Source organism: Heteronotia binoei, chromosome 3, assembly GCF_032191835.1.
Source record: "Heteronotia binoei isolate CCM8104 ecotype False Entrance Well chromosome 3, APGP_CSIRO_Hbin_v1, whole genome shotgun sequence".
In the NCBI taxonomy this organism is placed as follows: domain Eukaryota; kingdom Metazoa; phylum Chordata; class Lepidosauria; order Squamata; family Gekkonidae; genus Heteronotia; species Heteronotia binoei.
This window is the reverse complement of record NC_083225.1, coordinates 101,670,950-101,690,794: the sequence shown is the minus strand read 5'-3', so window position 1 is coordinate 101,690,794 and position 19,845 is coordinate 101,670,950. Positions and strand designations below refer to the sequence as shown.

The 19,845-nt window shown below is 41.5% G+C and overlaps 1 protein-coding gene across 1 annotated transcript in view; it reads right to left on the bottom strand.

The window, feature by feature from the left end:
• Positions 1 to 19,845, bottom strand: part of GART (phosphoribosylglycinamide formyltransferase, phosphoribosylglycinamide synthetase, phosphoribosylaminoimidazole synthetase) — a 74,165-nt gene that overhangs the window by 26,345 nt on the left and 27,975 nt on the right. Inside the window, exons 13-19 of the mRNA XM_060234302.1 lie at positions 19,338 to 19,432; positions 18,299 to 18,408; positions 14,745 to 14,943; positions 11,931 to 12,182; positions 11,367 to 11,519; positions 10,365 to 10,568; positions 9,442 to 9,555 (exon numbers count right to left, since the gene is read on the bottom strand). Of these exons, the coding sequence (XP_060090285.1) occupies positions 9,442 to 9,555; positions 10,365 to 10,568; positions 11,367 to 11,519; positions 11,931 to 12,182; positions 14,745 to 14,943; positions 18,299 to 18,408; positions 19,338 to 19,432 (1,127 nt within the window). The remainder of the gene's footprint in view (positions 1 to 9,441; positions 9,556 to 10,364; positions 10,569 to 11,366; positions 11,520 to 11,930; positions 12,183 to 14,744; positions 14,944 to 18,298; positions 18,409 to 19,337; positions 19,433 to 19,845) is intronic.

Here is a 19,845-nt window from a genome sequence, read left to right as displayed (position 1 = left end):
TGAGACCGAGTCACTCTCACTACGCCGCCTCGATCTGGAAGAATGGGATCGCTGGGTGAGATCGATCTCTTGCTCCAATGCCGAGAGACGGAGTTGCTGTTAAGTGCTGCCTCTCGACACCGAAGGGCTGAGACGAGGGGACGCCAGGATTTTTCTTGGTGGAGCCGTCAATGCCAAAGCATCTCGAGAAGGCAAGGGAGTGCGGGACGACCTCTTCTTCCGCTTCTCCTTAGACTTCGCCTTCTTCGGCGCGGATGATCGGGTCCCCGACTCATCCTGACGCCTCTTCGCTGGGGTGTCCACCGACCCTTCAGAGGGACGCTTTGTGGATCGCCCGCGCTCAATGGGCATCTCAGTCCTGATCGGCGATGTATTGGCCGATGCGATCATAGGGACCGTGGACTCTCCCATCGGTACCAATGGGCCCGATGCCATCTTCTGCGGCCGAAGTGCCGATTCGACCAATGCAGCTGAAAGTCTCGCTGCTCGATTCTTGCACGTCTGCTTGGAGAAGCTTAGGCAATGCGCACAAGAGTCCACACAGTGCCCTTCGCCCAGGCAAAGGAGACAAAGGGAGTGGCTGTCAGGAGGGGCAATCTTCTTCCCGCAAGATCGGCACCTCTTGAAAAAACCCCAGCGCCTTTCCATAGACGCAAGGAAAAAACCCACTCAGGAAAGTTTTGAGGGGAAAAACAGAGGGAAAAGCGAGGCCCCGAAGGGCAAGTCCAACAACAACACTTTTTTTTTTACCTAACTAACTAACAACTAACTACTAACTACACTAAGAAAAATAACAAACGGGCTATATACAACAAGAGATAAAGGCAATCCTTACTGACCGGGGACACACAAAAGGGAATCCTCTCAGTGCGGCAGTCAGAAAGGAACTGGTGGGATGCCCGCGCTGGCTTTTTAGGTACCGATTTGGGGATCGACGCAGGCACGCTATCCCATGAGTGTGAAGCACAGAGACCACGAAGAAGATCTGTGTCATAATAGGTGATTTTAACTACCCTCAGATTGATTGGGTCAATATGTGTTCTGGTCAACAGAAAGAGATTGAGTTTCTTGATGCTCTCAATAACTGTGCTATGGAGCAGATGGTCTCAGAACCTACCAGGAGTGGGGCAATCCTGGATTTGGTCCTAAGTAATGCCCAAGACTTGGTGAGAGATGTAAAAGTGATCGCACCGCTTGGGAGCAGTGACCATAACGTTACTGATTTCACCATTTGTATAAAAAGAGAGTTGCCCCAAAAGACTGGCACAACTATGTTTAACTTTAAAAGGGGTAAATTCTCTGAGATGAGGAGGTATGTGAAGAGGAAACTGAAAGGAAAGGTAAATACAGTCAAAACCCTTGGGGAAGCTTGGAGGCTATTTAAAACTTCAATCCTAGAAGCTCAGATAAAATATATACCACAAGTTAGGAAAGACACAAACAGGTATAAAAAAAGGCCTGCATGGTTAACAAACAAAGTAATGGAAGCTGTAAAAGGTAAGAAAGACTCATTTAAGCAGTGGAAAGCTAGTCCAAGTGAGATTAATAAAAGGGAACAAAGGCTGTGGCAAATCAAATGCAAGACTGTGATCAGGCAGGCAAAAAGGGACTATGAGAAGCATATTACAAAAAACATAACGACCAATAATAAAAATTTCTTCAAATATATTAGAAGCAGGAAACCAGCCAGGGAGGCAGTGGGGCCCTTGGATGACCAAGGGGTAAAAAGATTACTTAAGGAGGATAGGGAAATGGCTGAGAAGCTGAATGCATTTTTTGCCTCAGTCTTCACTGCGGAAGATGAAAAGTGTTTGCTCACTCCAGAACCACTAATTCTGGAAGGGGTGTTGAAAGACCTGAGTCAGATTGAGGTGACAAGAGAGGAGGTCCTACAACCGATAGATGAATTAAAAACTAATAAGTGACCAGGTCCGGATAGCATACATCCAAGAGTTCTGAAAGAATTCAAAGGTGAACTTGTGGCTCTCCTGACAAAAATATGTAATCTTTCATTGAAATCTGCCTCCGTTCCTGAGGACTGGAAAGTAGCAAATGTCACCCCCATCTTTGAAAAGGGTTCCAGTAAGGCTTGTTGCCTTACCTGGGCGAAGGAATGGATACTCTTGGAAAATAAGAGATTGCTGGTGCTAGAGGGGGCAGGCTTAGTCAGAGGCTGGCATTCATACATATGGTATCAGCCCCCCCTGGAAAATAATAACTTTTTTCGCCATGTTATTAGAAAGCCGATCTTTAAGGCATGGAGCGAAACAAGGAAAACGGTTTATACACAAGTTCCTCTTTGGCTTTCCCCGGTGGAGGCATCTCAGCACCCAAATCTCTATTCCTGGGATATCAACTATAACTACAATGGCTTGCTAGACACCACCCATAATCTGATCTTAGATGATAATATCAAATTGGATTGGTGGACAAAAACACAAATTAACTCCAGATTCCAGACAGATAAAAAAACAGGTTTTTATAAAAAACCTAACGATTTGGATACGATAATATATGATGGGCAGAAACCAATATCTAAAATTTACAATTGGTTATTAATAAACAAAATGCAAGATGAAATAGTCAAAGAGAGTTGGATTAGATGGCTGAGTGACTTTGGATATAATATGGAACTGAAAGAATGGGAAAATATTTGGAAATACAACCTCCAATTAACCTCGGCCAATGAATTTAAGGAAAACCTGTACAAAATGGCCTATAGATGGTACTTAACTCCAGAGAGACTGGCCAAGATCTACCCAAGCTACTCTAACAAGTGTTGGAAGTGCGGAAAGGTGAAAGGAACCTTATTTCACATTTGGTGGCAGTGTGCCTATCCCAAGAAATATTGGGCCCAGGTTAATACCTGGTGCCAAAAAATCCTTAAAATAAGGCTCCCGCATACGCCAGAATTCTATTTGTTAAGTATAGTAAAGGAAAAACTCCCCAAACTAGAAAAAAAAGTCTGTTATATATTGCCACCGTGGCTAGAATTCTATATGCCAGGTACTGGAAAGTTGCAGAAATCCCAAGAAGGGATGAGTTTGTGCAAAAGTTATTAGAGGCTGTAGAACTAGATATCTTAACAATGAAATTGAGAGGACAGTCTTATTCGACTTCTAAAGAAATTTGGAACCCACTGTATCTATGGATAAAAAGTGTGGGAATTGAATTGAGAAACTTGAATCTATGTTTTGGTAACCCCCCTTAGGCTCTTGGTGATGGGGTGGGAAGGGTGGTGGGGGTGTTTTGAACGTTCTAAATGTATTTTATATTTGAATCAATTTAACATCACAAGCATTCTGTACTATATATAAGTTTCAATAAATTGTTTTGTTTATTAAAAAAAAGAAAAAGAAAAGGGTTCCAGAGAAGATACGGGAAATTACAGGCCAGTCAGTCTGACTTCAATACCAGGAAAGTTGGTAGAAACCATTATCAAGGACAGAATGAGTAGGCACATTGATGAACACAAGTTATTGAGGAAGACTCAGCATGAGTTCTGTAAGGGAAAATATTGCCTCACTAACCTGTTACAGTTCTTTGAGGAGGTGAACAAACATGTGAACAAAGGGGACCCAATAGATGTTGTTTACCTTGACTTCCAGAAAGCTTTTGATAAAGTTCCTCATCAAAGGCTCCTTAGTAAGCTCGAGAGTCATGGAGTAAAAGGACAGGTCCTCTTGTGGATCAAAAACTGGCTAATTAATAGGAAGCAGAGAGTGAGTATAAATGGGCAGTCTTTGCAGTGGAGGACAGTAAGAAGTGGGGTGCCGCAGGGCTCAGTACTGGGTCCCATGCTCTTTAGCTTGTTCATTAATGATTTGGAGTTGGGAGTAAGCAGTGAAGTGGCCAAGTCTGCAGATTGCACTAAATTGTTCAGGATGGTGAGAACCAGAGAGGATTGTGAGGAACTCCAAAGGGATCTGTTGAGGCTGGGTGAGTGGGCATCAACGTGGCAGATGAGGTTCAATGTGGCCAAGTGCAAAGTAATGCACATTGGGGCCAAGAATCCCAGCTACAAATACAAGTTGATGGGTTGTCAACTGGCAGAGACTGTCCAAGAGAGAGATCTTGGGGTCGTGGTAGATAACTCACTGAAAATGTCAAGACAGTGTGCGATTGCATTAAAAAAGGCCAACGCCATGCTGGGAATTATTAGGAAGGGAATTGAAAACAAATCAGCCAGTATTATAATGCCCCTGTATAAATCAATGGTGTGGTCTCATTTGGAAAACTGTGTACAATTCTGGTCACCGCACCTCAAAAAGAATATAGCATTTGGAAAAGGGCAACTAGAATGGTTAAAGGTTTGGAAGAAAGGTTGAAACGCTTGGGGGTCTTTAGCTTGGAGAAATGTCGACTGCGGGGTGACATGATAGAGGTATATCATGTGTGTGTATATATATGTGTGTGTGTGTATATATATATATATATATATATATATATATATATATTATTTTTGGCCACTGTGTGACACAGGATATTATAGCATTGATATAGGATATTATAGCATTGGAAAAAGTCCAGAAAAGGGCAACTAGAATGATTAAAGAGCTGGAACACTTTCCCTATGAAGAAAGGTTGAAACGCTTGGGGCTCTTTAGCTTGGAGAAACGTCGACTGCTGGATGACATGATAGAGGTTTACAAGATTATGCATGGGATGGAGAAAGTAGAGAAAGAAGTCCTTTTCTCCCTTTCTCACAATACAAGAACTCGTGGGCATTCGATGAAATTGCTGAGCAGTCGGGTTAAAACGGATAAATGGAGGTACTTATTCACCGAAAGGGTGATTAACATGTGGAATTCACTGCCACAGGAGGTGGTGGCGTCTACAAGCATAGACAGCTTCCAGAAGGGATTAGATAAAAATATGGAGCAGAGGTCCATCAGTGGCTATTAGCCACAGTGTGTATATATATATGTGTGTGTGTGTATAAAAAAAAAATTGGCCACTGTGTGACACAGAGTGTTGGACTGGATGGGCCATTGGCCTGTTCCAACATGGCTTCTCTTATGTTCTTATACTTGCAAGGTGGACAGCCAGTTGAATGATTTGTTACATTTTTGGAATTATAAAACCACACTGGTGAAGCTATGGCACAGCAGGTGTTGAAGTACTTATGTAATGCTTGTAAACTGGATTTTGCTAAATGCAGAGGGCAGTCATACGACAATGCTGCCAACATGTCTGGACGTTACAATGGCATGCAGCAAAAACTTTTGGATGCAAATCAGTTTGCCATTTATGTACCCTGTGCAGCTCATTCACTAAATTTAGTTGGACAAAGTGCTGTGGATTGCTGTCAAGTTGTAATAGATTTCTTTTCCACTGTACAACTGCTCTACACATTCTTTTCAGCCTCAACTGCTCAGTGGAGAATTCTCAAAGATTGCATTGGAAATGAAAAAGTGTTGAAATCACTTTTAGACAGCAGATGCTGTGGCAACTGCAGCAATGATCAACCCTTTCTTCAAGATTCTGGAAGCTTTGGAAGATTTATCATATGACCAGTTGCAAAAAGGTGACACTAGAAGGAAGGCAAAGAATATTGCAAACAAGATGCAAGAACTGGAATTTGTGTTCCTGCTGAATTTTTGGAAAGAAACTTTAGAAAAGTTTGCATCTTTAGAAAAGTTTCATAGAACAAATCAACTTCTTTGAAGTGAAAATGTGATCTTGCAAACATGTGCAGATTTGTATTCATCATTGGCAGATCAGTTGCACACATCAAGAGATGAGTTTGAGAGATTTGAATCACTTGTAAAGGACATGCTCCCTGATGTAGAATATAAAGCAACTCAAACACGTAAGTGTATAAGAAAGATAATGCCCAACGATGGAAATGCACCAGATGTCATTCTCAGTGCCAGAGACAAATTCTGTGTCTCCACTTTTTATGTAATTGTTGAAAAGTTAGAAATGCAAATGAGGAGGAGACGAAAGGGGTACAATGAAATAGCAGACAGATTCTCTTGTCTGACAGATGTTCCTAATGCCACCCAACAAGGTGCTAATTCCCAATTATCAGAAAGTGAAAGATACTCTAAGACTTGTCAGATACTCATTGATGCTTATCCAGATGACATGAACCACACGTTATCTACAGAGCTTCAGCAGTTCCATTCATATGTTCTTCATAGGTTTAAAACAACCAAGAAAACATCTTTCACTCACATGGAACTTTACAACATAATTACAGAAGACAAACTAGAGAGCGCCTTCCCAAATGTTGAAATTGCCTTAAGAGTATTTTTAACATTAATGGTCACCAACTGTACAGCAGAGAGGTCTTTCTCACAACTGAAACATGTAAAAAACCCAAATAGATCAGTTATGCTTCAAGAAAGACTCGACTCACTGTGTATATTAACAATTGAAGCAGACATTCTGAGAAGTATTAATTTCGAGGATATCAGTGATTTTGTGAAAATGAAATGTAGAAAAATGTCTTTCAGGTCATGAATATTGGAACTTTGATACATTCAACTTGTGAAATATTAAAATAGATGTTGTATTGCATTTTTGTAGAACATTATGTAGCCCAAGCTTGGCTTAGTTTGTAGAGTATATTGCGTTATCATACGAATAAATTTTTGTATTGCTGTAATCTGCATTGTATATCTGGTCAGACTAAAATGGGCTGGGTCAGTGTGGAAAGGAGGGGGGCACCAAGATTGGCCAGTGCTTAGGGCACCAGTGAGCCTTAATCCGCCCCTGTCTGTCTTATTCTCTCCTTCTCAGCCATCTACACATTATTTGCCCTCAGCAATATTATTTATTTACTTCCTTTATACCTCACATTTCTCCACAACAGGGACAAAGCAGCTTATGTTATTCTCCTCTCCTCCTCTTTATCTGCACAACAACCCTGAAAGAATGTGACTGGTCAAAAATCACCCTGGGGAATTCAAACATGGGTCTCCCAGACCCTCTCTGAAGCTCTAACTTTTATACCACACTGGCTTTCATAGGGTGGCTGCAGCTGAACATAGGGATAGGCATGAACCTAAAAATGGCAGCCATGAACTGAACCTCAAACCAAACCGAATGAGCCCCACACAAACTGAACCAGCAAATTTGATTCACCCTTTCTCCTGAATTTTGGCTCATGAGGCAGTTTGTTAGCTGAACCCTAGCAAGCAGCCAGGCCTAGCTGAGTCATGCAAGTTGGATGGTATCAACTCAGAGGGCTGATGCCAGGTCCAGGTTTGCTAAACTCCAGGTTGATCTGGAGATCTACCAGAATTACAACTCAGCCAGACAACAGAAATCTATCTCTCTAGAGAAAATGCCTGCTTTGGAGGGTGGCCTCAGTGGCATTATATCTGACTGCGGCCTCTCCCCTCTCCAAACCCTGCCCTCCTCAGACTCCACCATAAAATCTCCAAGAATTTCCCAGCCTGGAGCTGGCAGCCCTAGTCAGGCCTGGCTCCAAGGAATCCTCCCTCAAAGGCCAAAATAGACCTAGAAAAGACCCTGCACCCTCTGCTGGCCTTTTAACTCAAAGAATCCTACCATACAATACTGTGGCTCCTAGCAACAGGGTTTTTGTAGAAAAAGCCCACCAGGAACTCTTTTGCATATTAGGCCCACCCTCTGACATCACCATTGTTTCACAAAAGAGGTTTTGTGGGGAAAGCCCACCAGGGCCTCATTTGCATATTAGGTCACACCCCCTGACAGCAAGCCGGCCGGAAATGCGTTCCTGTGCGTTCTTGCTCAAAAAAAGCCCTGCCTAGCAATATTCACTGAGTGACTCCATTGTTTAAAGCTACAGGTACTCCTTTTATCTTTTTTTTGTTTTTTAAAACCCTGCAATGGTTTCTTTTGTGGTTTTTTACATTGCATATTTTTCTGCAAACTTGGAGCTCTTTTCAGATTTGGAGGAACAGCTGGCTTGCCTGTTCACAGCTCACTTTGCTATTAGAATACAGGTTAGATAAGAATGCTTAGAAAATATACTCTCCCTCAATCTACATGCTCCTGCTCAATCCTGACCCACAAAAGTCAACTTGCTTATTTAGAAAGCCCATACTGCAATGTGTGTTTGGGCAGATCACTTGCAAAAACAGATACCCGAAATGGAAAGCAAAGGTTTCTTCAGGGTTTGATCTACCATTGTTTATAATTACCATCATGATTACCTTTTGTAAATACCAAACAGGGAGTACTGTTCCTGTTTAGTTTGACCAGCCTATTTTAAGGTTGTATGCACAAATGATATTGAACCTTTCTTATAGTTAATAATATAAAACAAGTATAACGTGAGCATGTAATATAATCATTACATGAACAGTGGACTAGATTCAACCATTCCATTCTGCTGCCAGCAGAACTTTCCTCTAGCAGAAAGAGATTTCTACCAATAGTGGAAATTTCCTTACACCAGTAGAATGTAGTCACTAGATATCCCTAAATATCTCTTGTTTAGGTTTTTGTTTTGTTTCAGTTTATCATGTATACTTTGTCAGTGTTTTATAAGAAATCTTGAAAATTCTAAGTATAATTTTTTAAAAAACTCAACATTTAAAAAAAAGTCATTTGCAAGAAGATCAAATACTAGGGCCCCGCTTTCTTTTCTTTTTCTTTTTGCGTTTTGACTTAAGTTTATTTCAAAATCAAAAATATTTTCCAAAAACAATATCCATAACAATTCGCATATAGATAGGTTTACAGAAAAGAAAAGTAGTAACAATAAGCCTCAGAAATATAACCTATCCCTAATCTTCCTAAAAGGGCTGAATGCAGTATCATACCGTTGTCATACATTACATCTTATTAACATTTTATCCATATTTATAATCACTTTCATATTACCTTTTACCTAAAAATATAACTATCTTACTTCTTTTTTTTTTTAACCAATTATAAAACTTTTCCCATTTTTTTGTTGCTTCAGCTTTAGGTGTCCCATTTAACATATTAGACAGAATGTCCATCTCTGCCGCCTGTAGGGTTTTATCTACCACCTCCTCTAGTTCTGGACACTCTTTTTGTCTCCAGTGGGTGGCATATGCAATTCTTGCCGCCGTCAGAACATATATTATCAAGTGTTCATCCTCCTGAGGGACTTCCTTCCTCACTAAAGAAAGTAACATGACTTCGGGTTTAAACTGCCAGTTTATGTTTAACATCGTCTTCAGCATCTCATAGATTTTGACCCAAAATTTCTTTGCCAGTTTGCACATCCACCAGAGGTGGAAGAATGAACCTGTCCTTATCCCGCATTTCCAACACTTTGGGGGGATAGTCGAGTTGATCTTATTTAATTGAACGGGGGTGATGTGCCACCTATGAAATAATTAAAAAAAAATTTCTCTGAAGTTAATCGGCTTAATAACTTTGTAATTCATTTTCCAAAAAGATGACCATGTTTCTAAATCTATATTTTTTGAAAAAAAAAAGGGCCCCGCTTTCTTGCAATACAGGTCTCACCCGTTCCAGAGATGAGGACAGCCACTCTCGTTTTGCTTTGATGATTGTGTAGCATCTGTAATCTATTTGCATGTAAAGCTTGAAGCAAGTTGTTGACTTCAACATGGGGAGAGCCTTGAATCACAGAAGAAATATTAGATATTAAAAAAACCCCACCAGGATATACAAGTGTACAATAATAACTGAACTTCTAAAGTACCATAAAAAGGTAAAGGTAGTCCCCTGTGCAAGCACCAGTCGTTTTCGACTCTGGGGTGATGTTGCTTTCACAACGTTTTCATGGCACTTTTTACGAGGTGGTTTGCCATTGCCTTCCCCAGTCATCTACCTAGCAAGCTGGGTACTCATTTTACCGACCTCAGAAGGATGGAAGGCTGAGTCAACCTGGAGCTGGCTACCTGAACCAGCTTCCGCTGGGATCAAACTCAGGTTATGAGCAGAGGGCTCCGACTGCAGTACTGCAGCTTTACCACTCTGCACCACAGGTACCATATTTAACCCCAAACACTTGGATACATATAAAGTTCATTTCAAAGTACTGGAAGGGATCCAAAAGGCTATTTACATCAATCTCTTTTACCCAAGCCAGGACATTCTATACCTAAAGCACCTCTAGCGAACACCTGTCCAACTACTTCTTGAAATCTTCCAAGCATGGGCAAGTTATTTCATGTGAAACGACTTTCGTGGTTGTTAAGTTGCTTTTTAATCTGAATCTATCATGATGTTATGTGGATAAGATTTACCAAGGGCTAGGAAGTTCACAAATTTCACGTAAACAAGGTTCAAATAAGGGAATCTACTTCCCTTCAAACTACATCTATCTACTGCATCTTCAACTGCAGAATTTATGGCTGCTATCTTAGTACATCACAGTTATCATATAATATATATGAGCGAGAGATGCAGTTCAGCATAGTAACCTGATCGATGGGGTACAACTTTCCCAATCAACCATGCATCTTCATGCCTGTGGATGTCCCTCAAAACCTGTTCAGCAAGCTCTTCCTGCACAACCAGGATTGCCCCAATCCCACAATTAAATGTTCGAGCCATTTCCTCTTCTGATAGATTTCCTTCTTTTTGGAGCCAGGAAAAGATTTCAGGTATTTTCCAACTCAAGGCATCTGAAAATAAAGTCCAGAAGAGAAATAAGTACAGTTCTTATGTTTCAAGTTTACATTTTTGAATGCACTTTGCAAATTTAAAATTTAGAAGCTCAAGAGCAACATGAGTTTCAGTGGACCTGAGAGAGAAAATATTTTATTCCTAGCTTCTTTATATGTCTTCCATTAGCCATAGCTTAAATATGCTGGATGGGTCTCTCAGATAGAACCAACAAAGTGGGAGAAGCTTCTTGGAATACATTTTGCATAATTTTTAGATTAAAGGTTGAAATATTAAGAAGAGAAAAAACTGGGACAGGGAATCTTCTATGGCAGTTTTAAAACCTGCTCTGAATTTTTGCTGGCATATGGCCTTTAAAAGCTCAGAGTTTTTTGCAGAACAAAAGCTGGCAATTCTAGGTTTTGCAGACATATGGAGAACTAGATAGAATAATAAAATACTTTCAGACACTAGGAAAAAATCAGCAGAAGACTTTGTGGAATAATCATTTTATTATTTCCCTTAAATCGTGCCATCTGCAATCTATTACAAAAAAGGACAATTTTTGTTTAAGTTGAAAACTTGCATTGCTGAACTGCTCACTTTTTATACTGCTGCTAAAAATCCTTTATCTTTGAATCATGTTTGCTTCTTAGTGATACAAATGCCAACATATAAATATTTACTAGAAAAGCAAGCTACTGTAAATGTGTGTCCTTTCAGGTTAAAAGATCCAATATAGACCATGGGGAGGGGACTAGTATTTGAGAAGTACATTTTGTTATCATATTTACATATATTCCTTCAGATTTCCTTACCTAAGACTACACTAAATGTTCCAGGGAGGACACGCGGAATGTTTTCCAGCAACCCTCCTCCAGTGATATGGGCATATGCCTTCACACAACCTGAACGAATGACTGGCAACAGAACCTTGCTGTAGATTTTAGTAGGGGTAAGCAGTTGTTCTCCTGTGAATATAAGCAGTCAGAGAATTACCACAGCACAGCGACAGGTGCAGGATAAAATAGGGTATTGTGGCCTTACATCAATCTTGTTGATAACTAAGTATGAACAACGAGGAGGTATATGACTGAGAAACACAGAAAGGTAAAACTACTCCAGCACAGAGTTGCCATACCCTGATGCAGTCCCCTCCCCAACCCATGCCATCCCCAAACTCCTGCAACTCCCAGCCTCAAGTTGGCAACTCTCCCTGAACCTAAAGCATAAATACTAATTTTCACCATTTCCACATTTCATTCAAAGCACAGCCTTTCATACAAATGAAACCATCGCAGTAACTGTCAACAAATGATGAACAGAATGAAACCTTATGTTTTATCCAGAGGATCAAAAGTTTGAATTTACATGCTTCTTACCTAATGTCTGGTCCCCAGAGCCACCCACTGAAGGAGAGGAAAAGCTGAGAGGGGAGTTTTCAATGATCTTCCTCACAAGGCTAAATCCATTGCTGTGAATGCCAGAGGAAGCAATTCCAATAACAACATCCCCAGCAACAACTCTGTCTAGTTGGGGGAGCATTTGCCCTCGTTCTACAGCACCAACTGCAAAGCCACCCAGGTCATATTCTCCAGGGTGGTACATGCCAGGCATTTCAGCAGTTTCTCCTCCTGTGATGGAGCAGAAAAAGATAATACAAGGGTAAGATAAAAGTAGGCATGGCCATTATGAGAATCCTGATTGCTGAATTTCCATATGCACAAAACACAGCAAGCTCAGCCAGTCATAACCGTAGATATCTGTTATGAAAAAAAATGTTCCGTTCTCATTTAGAGATGATAATAATCAGCTACAGGAAGAAAAGCTGACTAATGAACAGGGCAGGGAAAGAAAGAAAGAAAGAAAGAAAGAAAGAAAGAAAGAAAGAAAGAAAGAAAGAAAGAAAGAAAGAAAGAAAGAAAGAAAGAAAGAAAGAAAGAAAGAAAGAAAGAAAGAAAGAAAGAAAGAAAGAAAGAAAGAAAGAAAGAAAGAAAGAAAGAAAGAAAGAAAGAAAGAAAGAAAGAAAGAAAGAAAGAAAGAAAGAGTTTGAACTCTGAGGACACAGCTGAGCCTTTGTATGGGAAGAACCTATGATGGGCAAAAAAGGAATCAAAAAGGCCATACATTGAGAGGAAGAATAAGCATCACAATCAGGACAGTCAAATAGTAGTTCTTGATGAACTGTAATGGCTGGCTGGAAATCAAGTGTCTGAATGTTCCTTGTCGGGGGGGGGGGGGGTCCTTCATGCGTGTGGAAACAAACTTACAGAGCTAGCTCAGCCTTCAAATAACAGTATTTTCTAGGGGAAAGACAGCACAAAACATGAAGAGGCCTCAGTTAAGGCACACTTCAGTTTACCTCAAAGCAGCCTCTTGATTCCCTGCATAAAAGCTGCTTCAAGTAACAAAGAATAACTTTTATCTGAATTCATGTGAGGGAGTAGGAAGTCAAACTGGAGCAAGGCACTGAAAGTCATCACTGCACAATATCGTATCTTCTCTGGTTTTCTTCTAATTAATAGGATAGCTGTTCACATTCCACACTCCCTCAAAAAAACAAATACTCACTCCTTTTTCCCTTCAATAAACACTTCAATCTTCTCCTCTTCTTCTTTTAAAAGAGTACACAGCAAAAGTTCTACTTGAATGCTGCTGTTTTCCAAAGAGTCCCATGACTGATGACACCCAGCTCTATCTCCTGTTCCATTCCAGAAAATTTGGACAGGGCTCTGGAGGACGTGGCTGGGTGGTTACAGCAGAGTCAACTGAAGCAAGATGGAAGTTCTGTACTTTAGCCAGGGGCAGGTGCTGATTCAGGGATCTGGCTCCCTACCCTGGACTGGTTGCCACTATGCCGGCCCAGAAGGTGAGGAGGCTGGGAGTGATCCCGGATGTCTCACTCTCTATAGAGGCTCAGGTTACTAGTAGCCAGGTCTGCTTTTTATCATCTTTGGCAGATCAGGCTGCTGATCCCCTAACTCTCCTTCCAGGACTTGGCTACAGTGAACCATGAAATGGTCACTTTCAGAATGGATTACTGCAACTCACTCTACACAGACTTGCCTTTGAGGTTGATCCAGAAACTTCACCTGATGCAAAATGCGGTGGCACGCCTGCTGACTGTAATGCCTATGTGGGCATGCATCCAGCTGGGGCTCTGGCAGTTGCTGGTTGCTGGATTCACTTCAAAGTGTTGGTGATGACCCTTAAAGCCTTATGCGGCCTGGGACCAACATCTCTGAGGGACCACCTCTCTCTGTATGTGCCTTGGAGAGCTTTGCACGCTGTGAACCATCGTCTGCTGGTTGTCCCCAGCCCAAGAGACATTCACTTAGCCTCAGCCAGGGCCGGGGCTTTCTCTGCCCTGGCCCCAGCCGTGTAGCTGGCTGATATCAGGGCCCTGCAGGACTTGTTACAGTAAAATGGAGCTGTTCTTCCAGGCATATGGTTGAGGCAGCAGGTATCTACCAGTTGGCCTCCCTGTTGTAGCTCAGAACACCATCAAAGATTACATTGATCTGGGAATGGTCCAACCATTTGCAGATCAGGCATTAATATTACAACCAGCACAATGGAAACCCATGATTGATATATTGTTAAATTTAATTTGATTTAACTATTTTATTCTCTGATATTTATTGTAATTGGTTTTATTGTTGTAATGTACTGATGTAACGTGCCCTCAGCTCATTCATGAGAAAGGCAGGATATAAATATAAATAAATAAATAAACACCACTTCGAAAAGGGATGTATATGTATGGGTGTGAAATGCTGGATAAAGTAACAAATAGTGTTCTATCTTGCTTCATAATAATAATAATAATAAATTTTATTTCTATCCCGCCCTCCCCGCCTAGGCGGCTTCAATAAATACATTGTAGGGAAAGTGGCATGGTCTTAATCTTCTCAGTACACAAGGCTCTATATACAAGGAGACAGCATACAACTTTCTAGCTCCTCACAGAAAGTGTGTCACAAGGCAAAAACAAGACACTAACCTAGCCTATTCTCTCCCCACCCCAGCTGTCTTTTGCAGTACAGACTTTGTCAATCTATGGCATATTAAATGTGCAACTGATATTTAGGTTCACACTAATGCAGACACAGCACGTGAATTCTCTTCAGCAGCAGTTGCTTGTTTTAAATTATCAGCTTTTTTAAAAAATCCAGAGAGAAAGTGGTTTATCTTACCAAGAAGGGCACATCCTGCCAGAGTACAGGCTTCAGCTATTCCAGCTATGACTGCCTGAGCCAATTCCACGTCTAGTTTCCCACAGGCGAAGTAGTCAAGGAAGAACAGAGGCTCAGCTCCCTGAGCTAAGATATCATTGACACACATTGCAACCAAGTCCTGGCCAATTGTGTTGTGTTTGTTGCACAGTTGGGCAATCTGGAAGGAGAAAGGGGGGGGGGGGAAATCAGAGCTTGACAGTACTTGTAAGTATGATAGGTTGGATTCTCTGCAGCTCCAGCAAAAGGTGCTGCCAAAGGAGGATCTTTGATATCTTCCCTATCCCCGCAGAAGCTGCTTGAGTGCACAAAGGAAGGAGATGCTGGGGAAGGCATATGAATTGAAAGCCACACAAAACAGCAGCTGCAATGTGGGGAGACTAAAGCAGTGGAAAATCCCCCTCCCTGCCTCCTGCATCAGTGGAAGGCTTCTTAAGCTGGCAGAAAGGAGGAATAGGATACAGCTTAGTATTCAAGAGTATCCCTTTAAACTGATATGACAATATTATTCGCAGCAGACTGTGATGTGCTCCTTGACAACGAGACCTGAGAAATAGTTGGTTTTGAACTGTAGCTTGTGCCTTTGGACAGTTACTTCAAAGTCCCCAAGCAACTGTTTAGTTGCTAGTTCTCAAAGGGTTTTGCTGTATGGCTCACAACAGATGACACCACTGCAGCAAGGGAGAAGTCTAACTGGGAAGATGGAGAACAATGCTTCTATGCGTGTAATTTGCAGGAAGCATTGAGCAAGCCATGGCTGAGAGAGGAGTAGAGGGGCAGAGTAGCAGAGGCCCTTGGGGAGGGATCCTGTTGGGCATTAGTTCCAATTTAAAAATGTGGCACATGTAGTGTTGCCAAGCTGGCATGTTATTTGCCATCCCTCCAGGCTAGCCACTCCCCACCATGATGGAACAGTAGAACTGAGAAGAATCCATTGGAGTGTGCACAAGATGTGATGTTTTAATGTTTTAAAACCAATGTATTTTTATAGTTGTACATTGCCCAGACCCCGGCTTCAGCCAGGATGGGGCGATTCATTAAATCAAATAAACAAACAAACACATAATAGTGGAAGAACACCACAATGTGGAATGGCCTGTCAGGCTTTTTCATATAACACTGCCAACAACCTGCAGAAAAAAACTTACATTTTACTCTTCCTCCAAGGAACTTGGGGAGACAGAAGTGGTTTCCCCATCTGCCACCATTAAATCCTCATTACCACCCTGTGAGATGGATCAAGTTGAGGCCAACAGCCTCGTCCCAGGATGCACTGTGCTTCAAGTCCATGTGAAAATGTGGACCTGGTTCTCCCCAGTCCTAGTCCTGTGCTGCAACCACTACACTACACTGTCTATCATAAAGCATCACAAGAAACACAAGAGAAAGTCAGAAACATGAACTGTGACTTGAGATTGTTTTTAGAAAAATAAAGCCAGTGTTAATTTTCACCCCTGCACTCTGAATACAGACACAAATAGTAACACAATAGCGGATTTGCTACTTTCTACCATAAGAGAAGCCATGTTGGATCAGGCCAAAGGCCCATCCAGTCCAACACTCTGTGTCACACAGTGGACAAAAATACACACACACACACACGTATATATAAACACTGTGGCTAATAGCTACCGATGGACCTCTGCTCCATATTTTTATCTAACCCCCTCTGGAAGCTGTCTATGCTTGTAGCCACCACCACCTCCTGTGGCAGTGAAGTCCACATGTTAATCACCCTTTGGGTGAAGAAGTACCCTCTTTTATCTGTTTTAACCCGACTGCTCAGTAATTTCATCGAATGCCCACAAGTTCTTGTATTGTGAGAAAGGGAGAAAAGTACTTCTTTCTCTACTTTCTCCATCTCATGCATAATCTTGTAAACCTCTATCATGTCATCCCGCAGTCGACGTTTCTCCAAGCTAAAGAGCCCCAAGCGTTTCAACCTTTCTTCATAGGGAAAGTGTTCCAACTCTTTAATCATTCTAGTTGCCCTTTTCTGGACTTTTTCCAATGCTATAATATCCTTTTTGAGGTGCGGTGACCAGAATTGTACAGTATTCCAAATGAGACCGCACCATCGATTTATACAGGGGCACTATGATACTGGCTGATTTCTTATCAGTTCCCTTCCTAATAATTCCCAGCATGGCGTTGGTCTTTTTTATTGCAATTGCACACTGTCTTGACATTTTCAGTGAGTTATCTACAATGACCCCAAGATCTCTCTCTTGGTCAGTCTCTGACAGTTCACACCCCATCAACTTGTATTTGTAGCTGGGATTTTTGGCCCCAATTTGCATTACTTTGTACTTGGCCACATTGAACCTCATCTGCCACGTTGACGCCCACTCACCCAGCCTCAACAGACCTCTTTGGAGTGCCTCACAATCCTCTCTGGTTCTCACCACCCTGAACAATTTAGTGACATCTCAAACTTGGCCACTTCACTGCTTACTCCCGACTCCAAATCATTTATGAACAAGTTAAAGAGCATGGGACCCAGTATTGAGCCCTGCGGCACCCCACTGCTTACCGTCCTCCACTGCGAAGACTGCCCATTTATACTCACTCTCTGCTTCCTATTAATTAGCCAGTTTTTGATCCACAAAAGGACCTGCCCTTTTACTCCATGACTCTCGAGCTTACTAAGGAGCCTTTGATGAGGAACTTTATCAAAAGCTTTCTGGAAGTCAAGGTAAACAACATCTATTGGGTCTCCTTTGTCTACATGTTTGTTCACCTCCTCAAAAAAATGTAACAGGTTAGTGAGGCAATATCTTCCCTTTCAGAACCCATGCTGAGTCTTCCTCAATAACTTGTGTTCATCAATGTGCCTACTCATTCTGTCCTTGATAGTGGTTTCTACCAACTTTCCCGGTATTGAAGTCAGACTGACTGGCCTGTAATTTCCCGTATCTTCTCTGGAACCCTTTTTAAAGATGGGGGTGACATTTGCTATCTTCCTGTCCTCAGGGATGAAGGGAGATTTCAATGAAAGATTACATATTTTTTGTCAGGAGATCCACAAGTTCAACTTTGAGTTCTTTCAGAACTCTTGGATGTATGCCATCCGGACCTGGTGACATTAGTTTTTAATTCGTCTATCAGTTGTAGGACCTCCTCTCGTCACTTCAATCTGACTCAGGTCTTTCAACACCCCTTCCAGAATTAGTGGTTCTGGGGCGGGCAAAAAGTTCTCATCTTCCACAGTGAAGACTGAGGCAAAAAATGCATTCAGCTTCTCAGCCATTTCCCTATCCTCCTTCAGTAATCCTTTTACCCCTTGGTCATCCAAGGGCCCCACTGCCTCCCTGGCTGGTTTCCTGCTTCTAATATATTTGAAGAAATTTTTATTGTTGGTCTTTATGTTTTTTGCAATATGCTCCTCATAGTCCCTTTTTGCCTGCCTGATCACAATCTTACCATGTGTGAACTTGGTGAACTGAACATTTAGTTACTAAGCAAACTGCCAAATGTTAAGATGCAAAGAAATCCACTCTTGCCCTCCTCATTACCTTAAGCTTTGTTCCAACACCATCAGTTCCAGATACCAAAATTGGATCTTTGTACCCAGCTTCTTTCAAGTCGAAGAGGCCAGCAAACCCTCCAAGGTCAGCATTACAGCCTACCAGTTAGAGGAAAGAAGGGCTTGTTAACAACATAAGGCGTTTGTTGAGTACCCTTAGCCTTACTTTTCAAATGTGGTCTCAGGCTTGCTTTTTTCATAAAAACTGAAGAGCAGCCATGATATATCAGACTAACTGGAACACTTCATAAATTTCACACAAATTCATGAAGCACGCAATATCAGACTAACTGTCCCCAAATACTGGCATTCAAAGGGTTCCATTAAGTCAATTTCCCCTTTCCTTAGATCCTGAAATAACACTGTAGAATGTAGAGCACATAGCGCACATAGAAGGACAGAATATCTTTTCACTATGCATCCTATCTCTCATGTGTGTAATTGCCAACTGAAGTATTATAGTACAGTCACTCAGTCAAAAAATGATGAGGAAACAGCTCTCAATTATCCAGGGCCTATTTTCTTCAGTTTTATCTTACTGGATTTGGTGGTAGAAAGTGCTGCCAAGTAACAGCTGACATAGCAAATCTGTAGGGATTTCAGAGCAAGAGAAGAACAGAGGTTTTGTCATTGCCTGCCTCTATGTAGCTTCCTTGGTGGTCTCCCATTCAAACACTAACCAGAGCCAACCCTGCTTAGCTTCTGAGATTTGACAAGATCAGGCTAGCCTGAGCCATCCAGGTTAGGCCCTTACTGGATTTACCTTTTGTAAAAAGCAAATTCGAAACTGATGCAGACATGATTTAAGGGATAGTTATCAAACACTGAATAATGATGCTAAGGAAAAGTTTATTAGATATATATTTGCAGCATAATTCAAAGACTTGGCACCTCAGTGGAAGACACAATAATGCTATTTGTACATTATTACAATCCATTTGTGAATATAGATATTAAGACCTCTGTCGTATATGAATTAATGATACTAAGGGTTTTTAAAAACTTAAAAGGAAAACATTTTTTCTTACCTGGTCTGGATGTGGCAGCTGCTAAAGGCTTAATTTTCTGAACCAAGGTGTTACCAGCTGCAATGTCTACACCACTGTCTTTATATGTCAAGCCCCTAAAAGGACAGAACAGCTGGTTATCAAAGGATGCATATACAAAACTATTTTATAGCGCAAATGTAAGGCTATAAACAATGATCTGGAACTCTACCAAGATTGCCTACTGGCCCTGCTTTCATGCCTCTTGCATGAGGCCTATTTCTCAGATGGTGAACGATTCCATTCAAAGATCAGTAGCCTATGATCCCTATGCTCCTGTTTATATAGTAATTTGGCTGGGATCAGTTCCCTGAAAATTCAAACAAAGAACAGTACAAGTGATGGAATCTGGCTCTCCAGCTCACGCTTCTAGCAGTGCCCACTACAGCTACACTGTGGTATTGACAGGTTGGAAAAGTGGCTTCTGAATATGCCTTAACACGGAGAGATCAATTTGGATTTGAACTCAGAGTTCCCAAATCCAAATCTA